We start from the raw sequence: 17,580 nt of genomic DNA, 5'->3' as shown, positions 1-17,580 counted from the left end.
AGGATGAACTTTATTTTATGTAATTGAGGATATATCTTACATGTATTTAAATTAATGGAAATGTTCCACTATATTCTTACACAAGGCCACTACCAGTTATTATTCGGTTTCATGTATAACACAACTTTCTGCACATTTTGTACTTTACCTTATTTATAAAGGTGTTAATGTGGCAGTTTCATACAATACAATACATGGGACAAGATTTACATCTGAGAGGATGTATTAAAAAAAAAAAGGACAACTTTACTCTATGGTGTATTTTGGGGTGCTTAAACTTTAAAATAAAAATATTATTATTATTATTAATAATAATAATAATAATAATATTATTATTATTATTATTATTAAAAGAAAAAAAAAAGGAGAGAGAAAAGTGCAACTTGACTAGTAGAATTTACAAGGAGTTTGCTGGTAAAAGGCTTTTTTTTGGAAAATGGGCCTATACAGATAGCAAATCACCTACTCATTATGATGTAACTTTTTCATCTTGATGTTCCACCTCCCCAGATTACTAATCCACACCACCCTTTACGCCAATACAAAATAAAAATTCAGCGTCATCTGCATATCATATGCTAATTTAGCGAAGCCTTCTTACTGAATTGTGAGACTGAATTAAACTTTGCCACCATTGTTAAATGTTCACATGTGGCCACAAATGTGCATATAATAAAATGCAGATATGAAATCCACAGGTAGTGACTGAACAAGGATTTTTATGGTGGATCTCTAGGTATAAATAATAAAAGCTGCAGATCTAAATACTGACAGTTTTTGAAATTCTTTTCAGATTTTAGGGAATGGTTTTGCATATATTTTATTTTCTAGATTATAAAAATGCCATTGGGGTAAAATTACTTTCTTACTAAATTTTAAAATGAATTCCACAAGTTTTTCGGGGTTACGGCGTTGTAATGAAATTGGTATATTTTTTTAGCAGCTGTATGCTAATGCCATTCAAGGTTACTCTTGAGGGCTCGGCCCTCTCTCACACTGACACTACTTAGTAGTATTCTATAATGCACTATACACTCTTCTTTAGTTAATTGAAAAAGGAAATGTCAATCATGAAAATGAATTCTGTTTAACTTCTGTGCAAGCATTGTGTTACATGTTCAGGTTCAAAAGCATAAGAGATGGACAGCTTGCAAAACCCACACTTTATAAAGTGCTGCATGATAAAGTTCCAAACAAGAGGTTCTAAACACTATAAAAACTTTTAAAAAGGAAAACATTTAGTCATTTTGTTTAATAGAATATATTTAACCTTGTGTGTGCCTTTTTTTTTTTAATTATGTGCAAGTCTTTTTATATATGTTATTTTGCAGATATTGGGCTGCCATTGTTTTCAAACACACTTCTAGACAAATATTGCCATCTAGTGATCAAAAATCTGTAGCATACACTGTCTAAGATATATTAATCATGGTGCAATTCATTTGTTCATATAGATGTTCAAGTAAAGTTGCAAAAAAAAAAAAAAAAGTGGTTTACCACTCAAATTTCTAATGAAGATAATATATTTGTTAGTAAGAAAATACTATCACATCTGTTCAATGTAAAAAAAAAAAAAAAAAAAGTCATTTTCATTGCCAAGGATCAAGAAGTTCATTACACCAATGGAGATCCTAAATATGAAGGTTACATATTTGTGACCTTATGTGACCTCCTGTGTCAATTTCAGTTCTGATCATCTCCTATAAAAGCTAACACTATAATTATGATTCCATGAACTTCAATGCAGGCTCTCACAAAATCTGAGGTCATATCCAAGCATATAAACCAGAGCCAAGTCCTTACCAAAGAACAGGATGTATTGTGGAGCCAGTACCAAAGCTAACATATTCAGCAGGGTGACTCACATGTGGCCTATACCCTGCCAGGTTTTGCATTAAATGCTGTGCAAGAAAAAAACAATGGTGATGTGCAAGGGGCTGTAAGCCATTCTCTGATTGTGAACTGGTTGCAATTGCCTTCTGCGTGGATGCGCAGTGCATGGATTATGGGTAAAGTAAGGTTACTAATGTCATATTTTAAAAGCCTCAGAACTTGCTTATGGTGATTTTAAACCTTTTCAAGAGAAAGCAGTTAAAACGTTCTCAAAAGGTATTCTTTATAAAAACACATTAAAAGCAATATGCCTTGATTTAATGGAACATTTTAGTACATTAGTGCATGGGGATAAATAATTTACCTAGAGCCCAAAATCTGGGTACCTGTAAATGAAGGGTCAGCTGTACATTTCTTATGTAAATTAGCTACTTGACTACTGTGATATGACCACCCAGCACCGGTGTTAAAGGTGCCCAGAATTACCCATTAGGAGAATTGAATTGAACAATTCTTGGAAAAACATTCAACAACTAATTATTTACAGCAGTCCAATTTTAATGTAAGGTTAGATTTGGAATTTAGAAGTCTGGGTCAACTGGAGTCTGTAAAATTTAATATTACAAATGAAGCAACTTGCAATCATCATTAAAATATTGATGACACTGAGCGATGGTATAGAATAATTATTCTGCAAAGTTCACATTTACCCCAATGGCAAAAAAATGGTGTCTTGTGGAAAAGGCAACATACAACATTTATAAACCTTGCCATAAGAAAAAATTAAATACTAGCATTTTTTGTTTTAACTTTCCAACCTAAAACCTGAAACCTGAAAAATAGACCTCAGGAGGCCAATCGGGCTGCCATAACTACAGTGAAATGGTCACTGAAATTAAAAGCATCTTTTTTTATTTACTTTTAAAATTTGTTGTCTGTGTTTCTGCTGGTCTCCAGAGATTCCCTATTTCCCCCCGAAAAAACTGTCAAGGGTTTAACCCTTCCCCACTACATTCAGAAGCTTTTGGCTGTTGATATATTTTAACTATACCACAATCAAACTAAGGGACATATGGCTTAGCTAGCAAATGAATAAAACCGCCCCATCACATAAATTCTGAAGAAAAAATTATAGCGGCTGTCATTAAATTAATAAAAACAGCCAACTTGTACAATAAAGCGTAGTTCCTCTGTTATACAACTAAGTACATACAATTCCCATGTGCATCAAATCCCTGTATCCCACATTTGTGTTGGTAGTTCCACCCACTGGCTGGTAGTCAGCATAAGAATGTGGGTGAAATATATAATATAAACCTTAATTCTATTTTGCCCAGTATTTGGTATCATGTTTTTCCTTAAGCAAACAGTCTATTGTAAATCTGTTGGTTTCTGGAAATCCTACCAGTAACCTTACCAGTGTTCTCACCAGCCCCTTTTAGCTGGGTGCATCACCCGGCACTTTTCAGTAACCATTTAGCTGCTTTTTGGGTGGTTACTAAGGAGTTGATCACAGTACAGGGGCTGTCACTTGCCTACAACTTCTTCCCACCCAGCTTAAAAACATTTCTGGGGAAAATACTGCTTACCTGATGTATATAATGTCATGCAAGCTCTCGGTTTGCCACAGAGCTGCCTATCTGACTTCAGAAGTAGCCAGTCAAATATGCACATGGCAGGTTGATGATGCGGTTGCTAATTACAAGGTAGTGTCTTAGTGATGTCAGCCTGCAAAAGGATTTGCTTTTCCTTGCAACAGGTTAACAAAACTGTCAACTTATTTACTTAGAAAAATGTACACGGCAAAACATGATTCCAAACATACTGAAAAAAAAGATGTTCACATCCTAAACTTTACTAGTTACTACACCTAAACAAACATTAGACTGATTCCCTAATCACCAACAATAGTACAAATTACCACCATGAATAACAAGATTTGTTGCTATCAATGTGTTAAACTACACAAGATTAACACTTTAGGCAGTTTCCTAAGATAAATAAACATGGATTATCTGTGAATATAATCAAGCTTGTTCTCTTTTCTCCAAGTCCTGTCCAGCAGTACAAAAGTCGTCAGGAGTGTGTTTATTGTGTGAATAAAAGGACAAAAAGATGTGGCATCCCCAGGAATCGCATTTAAATTCCTCATTTTCTCTTTGAAACGGAGACGCTGCTTGTATCAATAAGAATTGATATGTTCCTTTAAAACTGCTGACAGGTTACATAGGATTTACAAAATCATTTACATTTAAATCCTCCCCCCACCCCCCTTTCTATTTAAGCATGTAATCCAAAGAAGAGAAAACGCCTAGTGGAAACATAATGAGGCATGAGAAGATTAGGTCCCTCACTGCAGGCGCAGATAATAATACAAGCTACTATGTCTTAATAAGTGACACTGGATTCAACTTTTGTCCTGTGTCTTAGGCTTTTTGTGTCAGGGGACTGTGAATAAAATTGTCAAAAGCAAATGCATTAAGGATGGAGTAAAAAGATGATGGGCCAACGTGGTCATGTTTACAATGGCTCACTACATCCTATGTACTTCTGACTATAAATCCCTTATGCATGACAATTGGGCATATTGGAAAAGGCTAGAAGTGAAATGCAAAGTACAGAAAACTAAAAAATCTAATGATATGTCTAAACTATAAACTGTAGGTAATAGGGTACCAAAAACCTCTCCATTGTGTCCTTGCTACAGTGTGAATGTAGTGTTAGTGCTTACAAAAACTAACATTCACAGATTGCTGGTTTTGACATCAAATTAGGGCTAAAGATATAAAAAGCAATTAAACCTATGTCCTCAAAGAGCACAAGAGGTAGGAATAATAAAAACAAAAAAAGTTTTATTTTTTTAAGAAGTTTCTGGATATGGCTCAAGGGTCTTTTAAGCTATGCACTGTCACAGATGGATGTCAAATGATTGTCACTGGAAACAATCTTTCATATTCATTTCCAATGACAGAAAAGTGAACGAACACAGTACACAAAGCGCCAATCTGTTCTATGGAAAGTGTGAGCGAGTGGCACTCCACTGGGCCCTTCTCTAAAGGAGTGCACAGCGGTTGTCCTGGACCACTAGGAGACTGCTGTACACTTTCAGGTGACTAATATGAGACATGTGTACGTGGCTTTAGAATATTATGAACCATCTATAACCTTAGAAAGATCTTAAGTCTGATTTACTGCCCTATATATATCCGCGGCTTTTATGTTGGGGTGCAAACTTCTCATATATTTCCCATTACAGGAAACAATTGCAGAGGAATGTGGTGTCCATGAAATTCTCCCCAGCCCCTTTTAGCCCAGCACTCTTCAGTAGCCACCTGGCTATTCTTGAGTGGTTACTGAAAAGTTTGGTAAAATAGAGGGCCGCCAGCAGCTTAAAAAAATTCTGGGAAGAACACTGTATTAAAATTGAAAGAGGAAGTTTAAAAAAATGTGAAATTACAGTCAAAGAGACATTACAGTAATGATTTGTTTTTTTACCAGACTACTTGAACTCTATCTAACATTTCTAACAGATAAAGCAAGCAATTTTGCTGAGCTGTCATGGCAGATATCCCATATTGCTTTAGGAATCTTTTTGCCAAAATTACGTTATTTTAAAAAAACAATCATTATATGTGGAAAGTGGAAAAAAAAACAAATATAAATGGCTTAAAACTATTAAAATTTAGGAACTGAAAGAAAACAAAAACTACATTTATAGTGAAATGACAATAACTAGTTTCAGTTTCTGCTCTGTGTTTAGACTTACGAGATATAGACTTGGGATATATGCCAGTTCTGTGTGATTTCAGAATGGGCAGTCTTTCTGTCCCTATTTGTGATTGCCTGGACCTTTCTTATTCCTTTGTGTAATATAGCTTACACATTGTATTCGCACATGTGTGATTCACATTTCCTTCTTCATGAAAAATCAAGTGTTCTTCTGACAGTGCTCACCGTGCACCCCTAAGGAGGCTCTACATGGCTTCATCATCACAGGTGATACTTGAATCGGGCCATTAGCTTTTGAGCACTCACCAGCTGTGAAGCCAAATATGCAAAACAGGAATATTTTAAATCCTCTGACACAGTAGAAGAACAGTACACTCTGGATTTAGGTTATTAGGACAAAAAGAAAAACCATTTACAAGTTATATTTTAATGTCTCCAGCATTTATGTTATAACGAAGGCATAAATTAAGTAGGGGTTGTATAGTACAATTAAATTTAATGGCAGGCAGAAAGCAAACCATTAAATATGCATATGTAAAGTGACTGCTGTGAGTGAGCACGATATGTTACAGCACTTCCCAACTGTTCTATTGTTGGTAGGGAGCCTGGCCACATTGACTCTGTATTTAGGTCATCTGAACAGGGGACAGATAAGCAGTGTGGGGAATCTGAGTGCTGCTGGTTCACAAGAGCCAGTCTTTTACCACTGACTTGCCTTCTAATCCCTAGCTTTGGCTGAAGAGGAGATGAGAGTGGGCCACCTGCAGGGCTCCGTTCAGGCTCTTTGGTCATTCACTTGTAGGGCGCTTCTTGGAAACTGGCTAACAAACCAATTAGGGGCGGTTAGGATGCAGACACCTGGCCAAAAGTGACTGTCCTTAAACCAATAGTTCACAAAAGGATATAATTAGGCCTTAAACAGCTTTATGCACATTTACACGGGATGTGTTCCAAGAAAACTGATTGATGTTACAGATAAATCTTTTACTTTGCTTACACTTAGCAAAACAGTTTTTTGACACGCAATGTTATTGATAAACCTATTTAAGTAAATTCAGATCAGAAGGTTATCACTAGTATATTGCCTATAAATATATCTATTAAATCCTGAACAGGATCTCATCACTGGTTCCTTGTCTCTTTATTCCTTTCCTGATCATAACTGCAAAACCCTTCAGCCAGATAGTTAAGGAAGATGAATTATGAATTTACTTGTTCTTTTCCACTGATTATAATGGAAATTGTACCATACTGCTCTGTAAAGAATGGTGTTCGATTATTTTTTTGGTATTTTTTTGCCAATACTTTGTAAGAAAAGTAATGTTGGGTAAACCATAACATCCTGAACAAGAATACCTTTTTCAGCGACACTTCAGAGATAAATTCACTAAGCTGTAGGTATTACCAGTGTAGTAGAAAATATTGTATTCTGGTAATATTATAGACCTAAAGTGAAAATAAACATTTGCTACCCACCTCTCCCCTTTTATGCAGGGTGCCTCCTATCTTCCTCCTTACAATCATCCTGATTAGCGGTGTCAGGATGACATAACTATCAGCAGGCATGTGGAAGTTCATTCATTTCCAGCACATGCAGGGGAAAACAAGGATTGCTGGGTTTCCCTGGCAGCCAACACTGAGTGAGCATACGCAGCTCTGCAAAATTTGACATCTGGGTGGCGATCAGGCAGGTAAAAGCAGGTATTGCAGAAGAGACTAAGCCTGTGCCTTTCTGCAATAAACACCTGCTTGATTATCATTTTTTACCCAAAGTGTGTTAACTTATGTTTTCACTTTACTTAAAATTTTCCTTACATTTACTTGCATATCAAGTAGACCAACACAGGTGCCAGATACAGGGGTTGGGGCAAACTGTATAAAACCCCCAAGAGTTTTGACAAAAAGTTTTTACTCGTTATGTAAACCTTTATACCGAAAACCATACTTTAACAGCTTAAAATGTGTTGGCTGCAGTTAGGCTTTAATTTGTGTGCTGCTTACTAAAAGTCCATTAAAAGCTACATACTGATCTAGGACAGCGGTCCACAGAGTACCAACTCACCTATTTTACTGCAGCACGAACAGGGTTGTCATCCTGTTACAGCAAGTGGAAAAACAACAAATCTGCGGTCAGGATTAACAATAATAATTTACCCATTAATACCAAACTTTTGTTGCTTTATTTAAACAAAAAAAAATATAACGTCTTTAAAACGCTACAAAGACAAATTTTGTGCAAAAGCTCAGGTTAACCATTAAACTATAACAGACTAATAATAAAGTATTCCATATTAGTCACTTTCTACACACCAGTCTTTTCTTTATTAAAATCACACTTTATAGATGTAAAGGTGTAAACACATTTAATTATATCTATATGTCTTTATTTGCAGCTCTTTATAGAATCCATGGTCAAGACACCAACAATCTCACTGTTATGTGCCATAACCAGGTCATTTACGACCTTCTTCTGGTCAAATCTGCAGGGTATGTGTTCTCAAACATATCATTAGAGTATAATGAACCTACAAGATATTTTTCTTTTAAACGGAGTATAGGAAAAACTACCCATTTTAAAATTATTAAAGTGAAACTAAACTCGACTCTCCTTGCTCCATCGTTGGTGCCGCCATCTTCATCCTGTCCTTTCCAGCACTGGGGCCTTAGGCCATTTTGATTTGCCAAGCTGAAATAACTCAGCTCCTAGCACCCAGATACATCCCAATCATACACTGAGCTGCTGATGTGCAGCTCTGTGTATATTCAAAAGAAGATTGCAACCAGGCAGGTAAGTTTGTTATTTTGCAGAAGGGACATATCATGTCCCTATTACAATAAAGAGCTGTCTGCTCACAATTTCTGGTTCAAATTTAGTTCTGCTTTAAGATCGTCACAAAAATAAATTGCATCTTCTGTCTCAACATTCTTTAATACTCTTTGTGGTATTTGGTCTTTGTGGTATCTGGTCAGTAATGGAATGGCAGGCATGTATTTATGTGATTAGCAAGTTAGTTGCAGGCAGCATTACAGGAGAGCAGGCAAGCATGCAGTCAAGTGCAGCTAGCAACATTCATGCAGTGAGCTTACCCAGAGGAGGCTCAGGGGTAATTCCCATACTTTGCAGTAAGGCTTCAGCTTCTCTTCTCTTTTTCTCCAAGTCAGATTCTTCTTGTGGAGGGGGGACATCCTTCTTCTGGTCAGACTAGAAGCATATAGAAACAACCATGTGGGTGTTGCCCATAACAATCAATAAGGTGTAATGTGACAGTTTTTAGGGAAAAAAAAGAAACGGCATGTTACGGGTCATTCAACACAGGAATTCTACTTTTTCTTTCCTTGTTTTTAATATTTGCAGAACTGGAAGCCCAAAGTTAAATACAGCTAGGAACAAATTTAAAAGGACACCAATATGACAGGCTTGTGTAAGGGGTTCTTACAGAAACATTATAAACAGGGCTGTAATTTCCATATAAATATTTGTAACAATAATATAAAAACAGGGGAGATTGTATCAATCAAGATGTTAGATAGCACATTATCACATCTTTCTTAAAATACCAGGACCAAGACATGCCTAAGTCTATTTAAACATGTCTTTTAGAAAGGAGAATCAAAAGGTTGTACAGTGAATTGTGAAAGGGATTATGTTCACAACAAAGGTAGAATCCAGCACTTGGCCTAATGTTTTTCTCCAGTAGCAATGATGTAATTAGATTAACACATAATACTACTTCAGATAAAAAAGGAAATACACCAAAAAATGCACTAAAGGCAAGTTGCTACTAGTGAACATATTTCAGAGCCATTCATCCCCAATACAAGAAGACAGCAGATAAAAGAAGCAATCACTAGGTGGGGTTTGGGCACCCCCTGCTGTACACTTTGCTAATTGAAGGAGCAAGGGAATCCTTTAGCAACCAATAACTCATTATACATAACAAAAAAACATTATTTCCGCAGTTTAGAAATGACAAGGTTCAAAAAGTTAGCCACAAGATAAAAAGTATGTTTAGGAAATAACTCCACACTAGACCCAGTGAAAGACCCGATCACAGAGATCACTAGGCAGCAGGGTTGGCTCAGAGGTTAGCACTATGGCCTTTACAGCACTAGGTCACGGGTTGGAATTCTGGCCAGGACACTATCTGCAAATAGTTAGTATGTTCTCCCTGTGTCTGCCTGGGTTTCCTCTGGGTACTCAAGTTTCCTCTCACATACCAAAAAAAATGCAGGTAAGTTAATCAGCTTTCCTTAAAAATTGTCCTTAAGACTATGGTAATGACATATGACTATGGTAGGGACATTAGATTGTGAGTAAATTGCTACTTAATATGTCAGCGCTATATAAATCCTGGCTACTACTGTCCTTAAACTGATGGAAAGGCTGCTTCCAATTAATGTTTTTTAACACCGATTCCCCTTTAATACACTCACCTCCTTCTTTTTCTTCTCTTCTTCCTTTCTTTTCTTCTCCTCCCTGATCTGAGCCAACCTTTGTTTCTTTCGCTCCAATTCAGCTTTCAGTTCACTTTTATCTGACATGATGAGAAATCTGGAAAAGTAAAAAGAATGTTAAATCTGGAAAAGAAAAAAGAATGTTAAAGCTGAATCCATCCAAAACTGATATTAAAGCTTTAATTAGGCAACAGCAGCAAGGTGAACCACCAGTTAGATTAAGTTATTTTTAGTGACATGTTTCTGCAATGGAGAAAACAGCAACAATTCATATTTTGAAATATAGCAAGGAAGAAATATAGCATTGTTTTGTTTTACCATAAGTTTGCAATTGCTGTGACAGACAGGCAGAATAGGAGATGGAGAGACCATTGGGGCGAGATGAGGACCCAGTTTTGTGATTTATTAACATCCATGTTAAACTTGAGTACTGATTCTGGGTAAAGCTAACCTTTTCCATACCTCCTGTGGTTCTCCCCAACTCTCACTGCTAATCCATACATATAAATTACTAGAGTAACACTAATCCTCCATACACAAAACCTCTGCCAATAAATAAGACAACAGACAGAGGTGTATTATATTCAGCATGCAATGAGCACCAAGAGGACACCGTTGTGTCTGTTGGATTCCCTTCCAACTTACAAAGTTTTGTTACCGTATAAATGGAAATGTTTCAGCCAGGCTGTGAAAGAGTTAGGTGCAGATTACCACAATACCTTTAATATGTCAATGCAATTTACACAGCCCTGATAGACAGTACAGCCAGCCTGGTGACCTAACATTTTCTTGATTCAGTTCAACAACAGAGCCTCATCACATCCTGTGATTTGTAGGTGAAGGAGCGGCAAGAGATTAAAGAAATCATCCTTCTGCACTCTCCTGCCCTTAGTTTCCTCCTTCCTGAGTGCTGCTGCATTAGGGGTTGCAAGATGCTCAAACAAAGGGAAGTTCACAGTAGATGTATTTAAAACATTTTTTTTTTCAGAAAATTTATAAATATACAGAAAACACAGAAAAGAATACAGAATGTGATTTACCGACAGGATAAAGAGTGCTAAGCTACCATTAAAGAAACCAATGGAACATTAGGCTAGAATTCTGCAGTGTACACACTCTCAATTATTTTTACTGGAAACAAAGTTTCATGATGGTTTCCAGTGACAAAACACTAACAGAGGAACGAATGAATGCTTTACAAACAAACTGGAGGGGTGTGAGAGGGGGGGGGGGGGGGGAGGGGGAACGAGCGAGCGGCACCCCAATGTACGTTCCTCCCTTCACTTCCCATGCGGTTGTCCATTGTCTGTCGTTCATGGATTCATCCTGACAGATCCATGACAGACGTCGGGCGACCTCTGTACATGTCAGATTCTTGCCCGGGATAAGCCCGACCATTCGTATTGGGGGAGAATCATCTGACAAGTGTTCATAGCTTAAGGTTGCGAACTATAAAATAAATGGATAACAAACGAGAACTGAAAGAAGGGAGAGAAAGATGGGAGAGAGCAAGGAAAGAACTGAAATAGGCCAGAAACGAAAAAAGGGGAGGAGGGAGAAGAAAATAGAAAAGTGCAAATGTAGACCACCACCATGCCCAACTGAATTACCAATGCAGCACGGAATAATACTAATTTAAAAAATACACAGAATTTTGAGGATTCCATAAAGAACATCCAGGCCAACAAGGTAGCAGAAAAAAGTGCTGTCTGATGGTCGGATTCTGCTGTCAGCTGTCTCAAATTTCTAATGTTCCCCAGCTCCAACAGTGAATCTCAAAAAGTAGGGGTCGTGCAGGACCGCCAATATCTAGAGATGACCATCCTGAAGAATGTGTCTACAGATACCCCTCTTGGCAGATTTAGGGGAACCAGGGATCATAGATTAAGGGAATTGACACACTGGATCAAAACAGATATTATAAATCCTCATAACTCCCTCCGAAAGGCTCTGTATAGCCTGGCAACCTCACCATATGTGTAACATATTGCCAGAGGCTGTCCCAGTAGGAAAACACTAATATTTTTTTAATCTGAAGGTCTCAATGATACTTGGTATCAACCGCCTTTAAAGCCAAGCCTTAAGTGGGAAAGAAGGAAGCAGCACAAGAAGCAAGGATCAAGGAGAATGTTGACAAAAGGAGAAAACACAGCAATAGCAAGCTAAACTTATTACAATGCTGATTCGGGGCAAAGTTTACAATGGCTTAGATTTAAAGGAAAAGGATTGGATAGCCATCATTCAACCCATAAGACTGGGGCCCTTTAGAGACTGAAAAGAAAAGCAGAGGACAACTCTGTACTGAAGTTAAGTTATGCTGCACTTACTATTTCAATAGGTCTTTTTAATATTTTTATTCCTGCTTTAAAAAAAAATCATGTTATTTTGTTGAAATATCTACCAGATATGTATGCATTCCTAAAAACCATTATAATTTCATAGAACATTTCATTCTTCATATGGCAAAAACTGTTTGACCCATTTAATAAGTCCCAGGGCCTGGAACGGTGTCAGAAACACAGCTGCCAAGTTATTGAGTTAATTGAGAGACACACAAGCCTATTAAATCACATTGCATCTTCCTACCAAGCTTTAAGTTTCAGCACAAGTCAGAACACATCAGCATTTCTTGTAAACACCTCTAATCCGTGGACAGGACCGCAAAACACTTAAGACAAGCATTTAAAGTATAACGTCTCTGCTGCCAGACACACTGGCAGGACGTTTCCAAACCCCCCAAATGTCTGGGCTGAGGTGGACCTGTAATTTCTGGCACACACAATGCTTTAAAAATAAACTTGTACTTTTGGCTAGCAGAGATGAATCCCTCTTAGTCTTGTTTATGGTGCCAGACGTTAGGTGGTGGGAGTTAGTTTATCTAATTGCTGCAGAGAAGATGGAGTTATAAATGAAAAAATGACTAACAGATGTACATCAGTTAATGGTCAAAAAGTCTTTACTTCTGATTATAAGTAATTAGGAAATGTAAGTAAAAGTAATCAGATAACAGATGTGTAAGATGTACAGGACCAATACTTGGGGGTTAAGCTAGCATTCTATAAAGAGTAACAAACATTTTAACCATCTACTTCACCCTTCTCTTCGTGTACAGAAAACATTGATTGTATCAAGAACAAACAAGAGATGCTTATACCAAACATGCTAAAATCTCAAAATGTATGTATCTATGCCATCTGATGTTATACAAAGCTGCCTGATGCAGATGACTGAAGCATTGGCCAGAGATAAAGGCATTTCTTCTACTGGGATGAGTTCTGCTCAGCTATATATTATGTTAAGAATGATATGTGACTATATACATATTTTGCATTGCATTACACATATTATTACATACATATTTTGCATTTTATTACACTTAGTATTGTAATATATTTGTATATATTGCAGATGGTATTGAAACCTAAATAAATAAACATTAGTATTGTTCTTCAAGGAAGGGAAACCCTTTAAGCAAGTATGCTACTCTATAGGACCTTTGTTCAAAGATAATTAAAAATGCAAACTGATTTACACTTACCACCAAGCATCTTGTTCTACCCTGCTGAAGTATCATATCGGGCAGGGACAACACAACAAAAAACCTTGATAGCACTGAACTTCTATCATGAAAACTCTTCATATCACATGATGAATCAACATGAATAAAACAAAGACGAGCATTTCTGCTGCTAAGAACACTTGGACACATGATCTGATCTATACACAATCGATTTTTGTCGTTGGAAAGGATTGTGAAAGACCAACAAAAGACTGAAAGATGCATGAATGAGCACTGTACATACAGCTCTGTTCTGCTCTATGGAGAGGGGAGAGAACCAGCATGCGGCACCCTGCTGTACTCTCCTTCCTTCACTTCCATTGCGGTTGTTCGTCTTCTGTCGATCTGCCAGGAGGGATCCATTAATGAGTCGGGCGTTTGTTGCACACATTTCAGATTGTGGTCCTATACAAGCCCTGAGGCGAGAATTGGATGAGCATCATCTGATGTGTGTATGTAGCCTTACTGTTACATTACTCTATGTTATCTATAGACCATATGTGGCATGTCCTATTGATTAGTTCTACGCATATATATTTTACTACCAAGGACATCTTTCTGCCCCAATACTGCCATAAGGACACACATCGCATTCTAATCTGATCTTCATACAGATAATATCTTTATGTGTGTTGTTTATATTAACAGGTTGTTCAAGAAATCCCAATCATATTCCCTTTGAAATCCCAATCATTTTCCATGTGAAATTAAAAGACTACCAGGACTTACTTGACTTGCACCTCTCACTTATTTAGAGCCACAATTTAGCTTGAGATATTTGCTCTATTGGCTGGTCTACACACAATCTCTAAGATCCAGAAAACACAAACCAAGGGTAAATATGGCTGGGATGTGGGCCCAGCAAGATAACAGAGCAACAACAGTCTGTTGGACCTTAAGTGACTTCTGACTACTGAAACTTGAGCGACAATTTAATAGAAAGTAAACTTAAATGAATATTGTTTATTTTATTCAGGGTGTACTTTTAAGGTGAACCTGAAATGTAAAAGACCAACATAGTGATCTGACAGAAATCCTATGTGTATTGAATACTTTTCTATACATGATTAGTGTTCACCCCAGCATTCATCCCACTGACCACCACACCATTGTACTATGGACTGTGGATATAGTAATTACACCAGGGGATCTCTAGGACCTGAACGTTAATTTACCGGTTTCTCCATGCTAAAAAGCGTATAGATCCTAGGCAAGCATAGCCTAGGATCTATACACATAACAGGGCATCCTGGCATTCATGAATGCCGGGTGAAACAGACATGACTTGCCAGCACCTCAATGTGCTTGATGTCTTCTGGATTATTCATTTTGCACTTCATGTTTGCTCATTTCAGTGTTCTCACAAGTAGGATTCAAAAGTGGTAATGTGACATCTGGCTTGACAGATAGCTTGAGGAAGTAAAACAATTTCATTCCAGAGAATCAAAGACGGAATTACTGGAAAACATTACAGCCTCACAGTGGCTTCTCAGGTATGTGTCTTAAGACAGGTACATTAAAGGGTGCTTGCAGACAGGATGCAAGAGAAATCTTCAAATGGAAGCATTTTTTAGGTAGACAGTAATTACAGCTTAACGGAGGAGACAATGAGGAAAGACGGAAGTGTTCACACAATGTAGCAGACATTACATTTAGAAAGAATGGTCAGTCTCCGCATAGTGACTCAGTCCTTTAATGGTTCAAAACATCATCATACCAGGTACCAAACTATATATGTGTTGTATATTCATGAGATATGTAACAAATAAAGTAGATCCGTTTGCAAAATCTGTGACCAGGTTGAGTCTATTGCAGAAAGGGACAGGAGATGTCTCGTCTCTTCTGCAATAAAGCATACTTACCTGCCAGTTCACTATAAAAAAAAAAAAAAATTGAAGAATAAAAAAGTAATGCAGCCACCATATTTAACGACTGGTAAGCTGTGGTATATATTACAATGTTGTATTTGGGTTAAAATACACTTTATTATGGGAGTTAATTATTTTCCATGGGTTTTATCATCACACTTCCATTTTGGACTTGGCTATTTTTTTTTTTTGCCGTTAGGGAAAATCAGCCACAGTCTACCTGCTGCATACTGCCTCAAACAGCCTGGCTGGGAGTGAAATCAATAAGGCCACAGAGCTGTTTGTAAAGGATTTATTGAAGTTACTCATACACATACACCAGGTATCAGCTAACACCTGAGTTCATAATCTACACCAAAAGTGCAGTACTTTGAAGCTCGAAAGGTCTCAACAGGTATAACATTATCACCAACAAATTATTAAATAGGACCTTAGCCCTGCAAGATGTGCCCAAAACAAAAAAGGAAGATAAAAGCCTATCCCCCGGCATTGCCTTTAGTGCAGATCTGTGGTTTTCAATCTAAAGTTTGCATACTCCCAAGTGTACATTAGTACCTGTTAGAGGTTCCTCGTAACAAGGACATAATAGCACACTATGGTGTCAGTGATATGTGTAGGAATTGGGGCTCTGCTGCTCCTATCCCACCAAAGAGGTGTGCTGTGGAGGAGAGGGTAAACAGGCCAGGGTGCAGGGAGAACCACGGGCTCAGAGAAGAGGTGTTCTGCAAGACAGAAGTGCAGCCTTAGAGCTGGGGAACCAATTGGGTTGGAGAGGAGGTGTGATGAGGGGAACAAGGGTGCTGCAAGGGATCCACATGGCAGGAGAGGGGAAAGGTAATGGGCCAAGTGAGGGCCAAAGAATGCCAGGAGCAGAGAGAGGAGAAAATCTCAACAGTTATTGGTTGACAGGTACCTGGTTATTTTAAGTTTTTAATTAACCGTGTCCCTTTAAGCCACACACACTACTGGAACCATAATTACACTTTTCAAGGTTCTGAAAGTTATGCTTTGAATCCTATTAATCCTATCAATCATCTTCAGAGGTACAGAATAGTTCATCTACTACCTACCTAGGTTCTGGTTAATTCTTTCATTTTAAACTTCATTCCCCTGACAATACTCATAGCATGGAAGTGACTACTTCTAGGTATATAATAGGGCTCTATAGTTAAAGCAGGGAATCAGACATTCCCTCATGGGAATCTTCCAGGGCCATGTGGTAATGTCAGTAATTGATTCCTACCAGGGAATGTATGAGGGAATGTCAGATTCTCTTTCTTATAAATAGAGCCCTTTGGAATTCATTTTTGAATGTCATTTTTTATTGAAAGAATACATTTCAACCTGTCCTTGAGAATGGCAAGTATTTGATGTGCCATCCAGTTTGATATCTGATGCAAATATCAATGTTAGTTGTTTAACAAAAACTACTATTTTTTTTATTTCAACACAACACTTAACCAATGTATGGCAAAAAAACAACCTTGCTTGATCAAATTCCAATCAACATTCTACCCAAAAATCATCTGAAACAATGACCAAAAAAGCATAATACCGAGACCTTGAGACTTGTTATTAAGCTATAATTAGACAACTAATTATTCAATAGCCTGCAAAGAACTCTTCCTATAAAACGTTACCTGAAACCAATGTAAAACAAAGTAAAGGGAATAATACATGGCTGAAATGTAATAAATTAGAACTAAGGTTCCACTTTGAAGATTTGTGGTCACGCAGCGATGTTCCTACTCCAATAAAACATACATACCTGCCTGATTGCCCTCGTGGGAGTTAACCTGGGCCTATGGCCAAAGATCGAAACCAGAAAGAATACAGCAGAACCAGAACAGGGACAGATGACAGTGTTGAGAAAACTGGATCAGGCAGGGGAGGGTGTTTTATTGCAGAAGGGGCATCACCTGTCCCTTGCAAATATCCTTTCTGCAATAACAGACCTGCCTGGTAGCAATGTTTTGATTTTTTATGTTTAATTCTGCATTAACCTCCTTGCCGTTAAGCCCGACCTTCGCTCGGGCAAAAAAAAATTGCAAGGATGGTTAACCCCGAGATTTTTCACATCCTTACTTACCTGGTCCCCCTGTGCTCATCCAGCGTCGTCCTCCATCGATCATCGTC

General features: G+C 37.6%; 1 protein-coding gene across 1 annotated transcript in view; it reads right to left on the bottom strand.

Moving 5' to 3' along the window:
* Positions 1-17,580, bottom strand: part of DYNC1I2 (dynein cytoplasmic 1 intermediate chain 2) — a 68,323-nt gene that overhangs the window by 44,911 nt on the left and 5,832 nt on the right. The window contains exons 3-4 of the mRNA XM_072418330.1: positions 9,997-10,114; positions 8,650-8,764 (exon numbers count right to left, since the gene is read on the bottom strand). Coding sequence (XP_072274431.1) covers positions 8,650-8,764; positions 9,997-10,104 — 223 coding nt within the window. The 5' untranslated portion in view covers positions 10,105-10,114. The remainder of the gene's footprint in view (positions 1-8,649; positions 8,765-9,996; positions 10,115-17,580) is intronic.

Source organism: Pyxicephalus adspersus, chromosome 7, assembly GCF_032062135.1.
Source record: "Pyxicephalus adspersus chromosome 7, UCB_Pads_2.0, whole genome shotgun sequence".
NCBI lineage: Eukaryota > Metazoa > Chordata > Amphibia > Anura > Pyxicephalidae > Pyxicephalus > Pyxicephalus adspersus.
The sequence above is the reverse complement of the archived record's forward strand: the minus strand, read 5'-3'. Positions and strand labels throughout refer to the sequence as shown.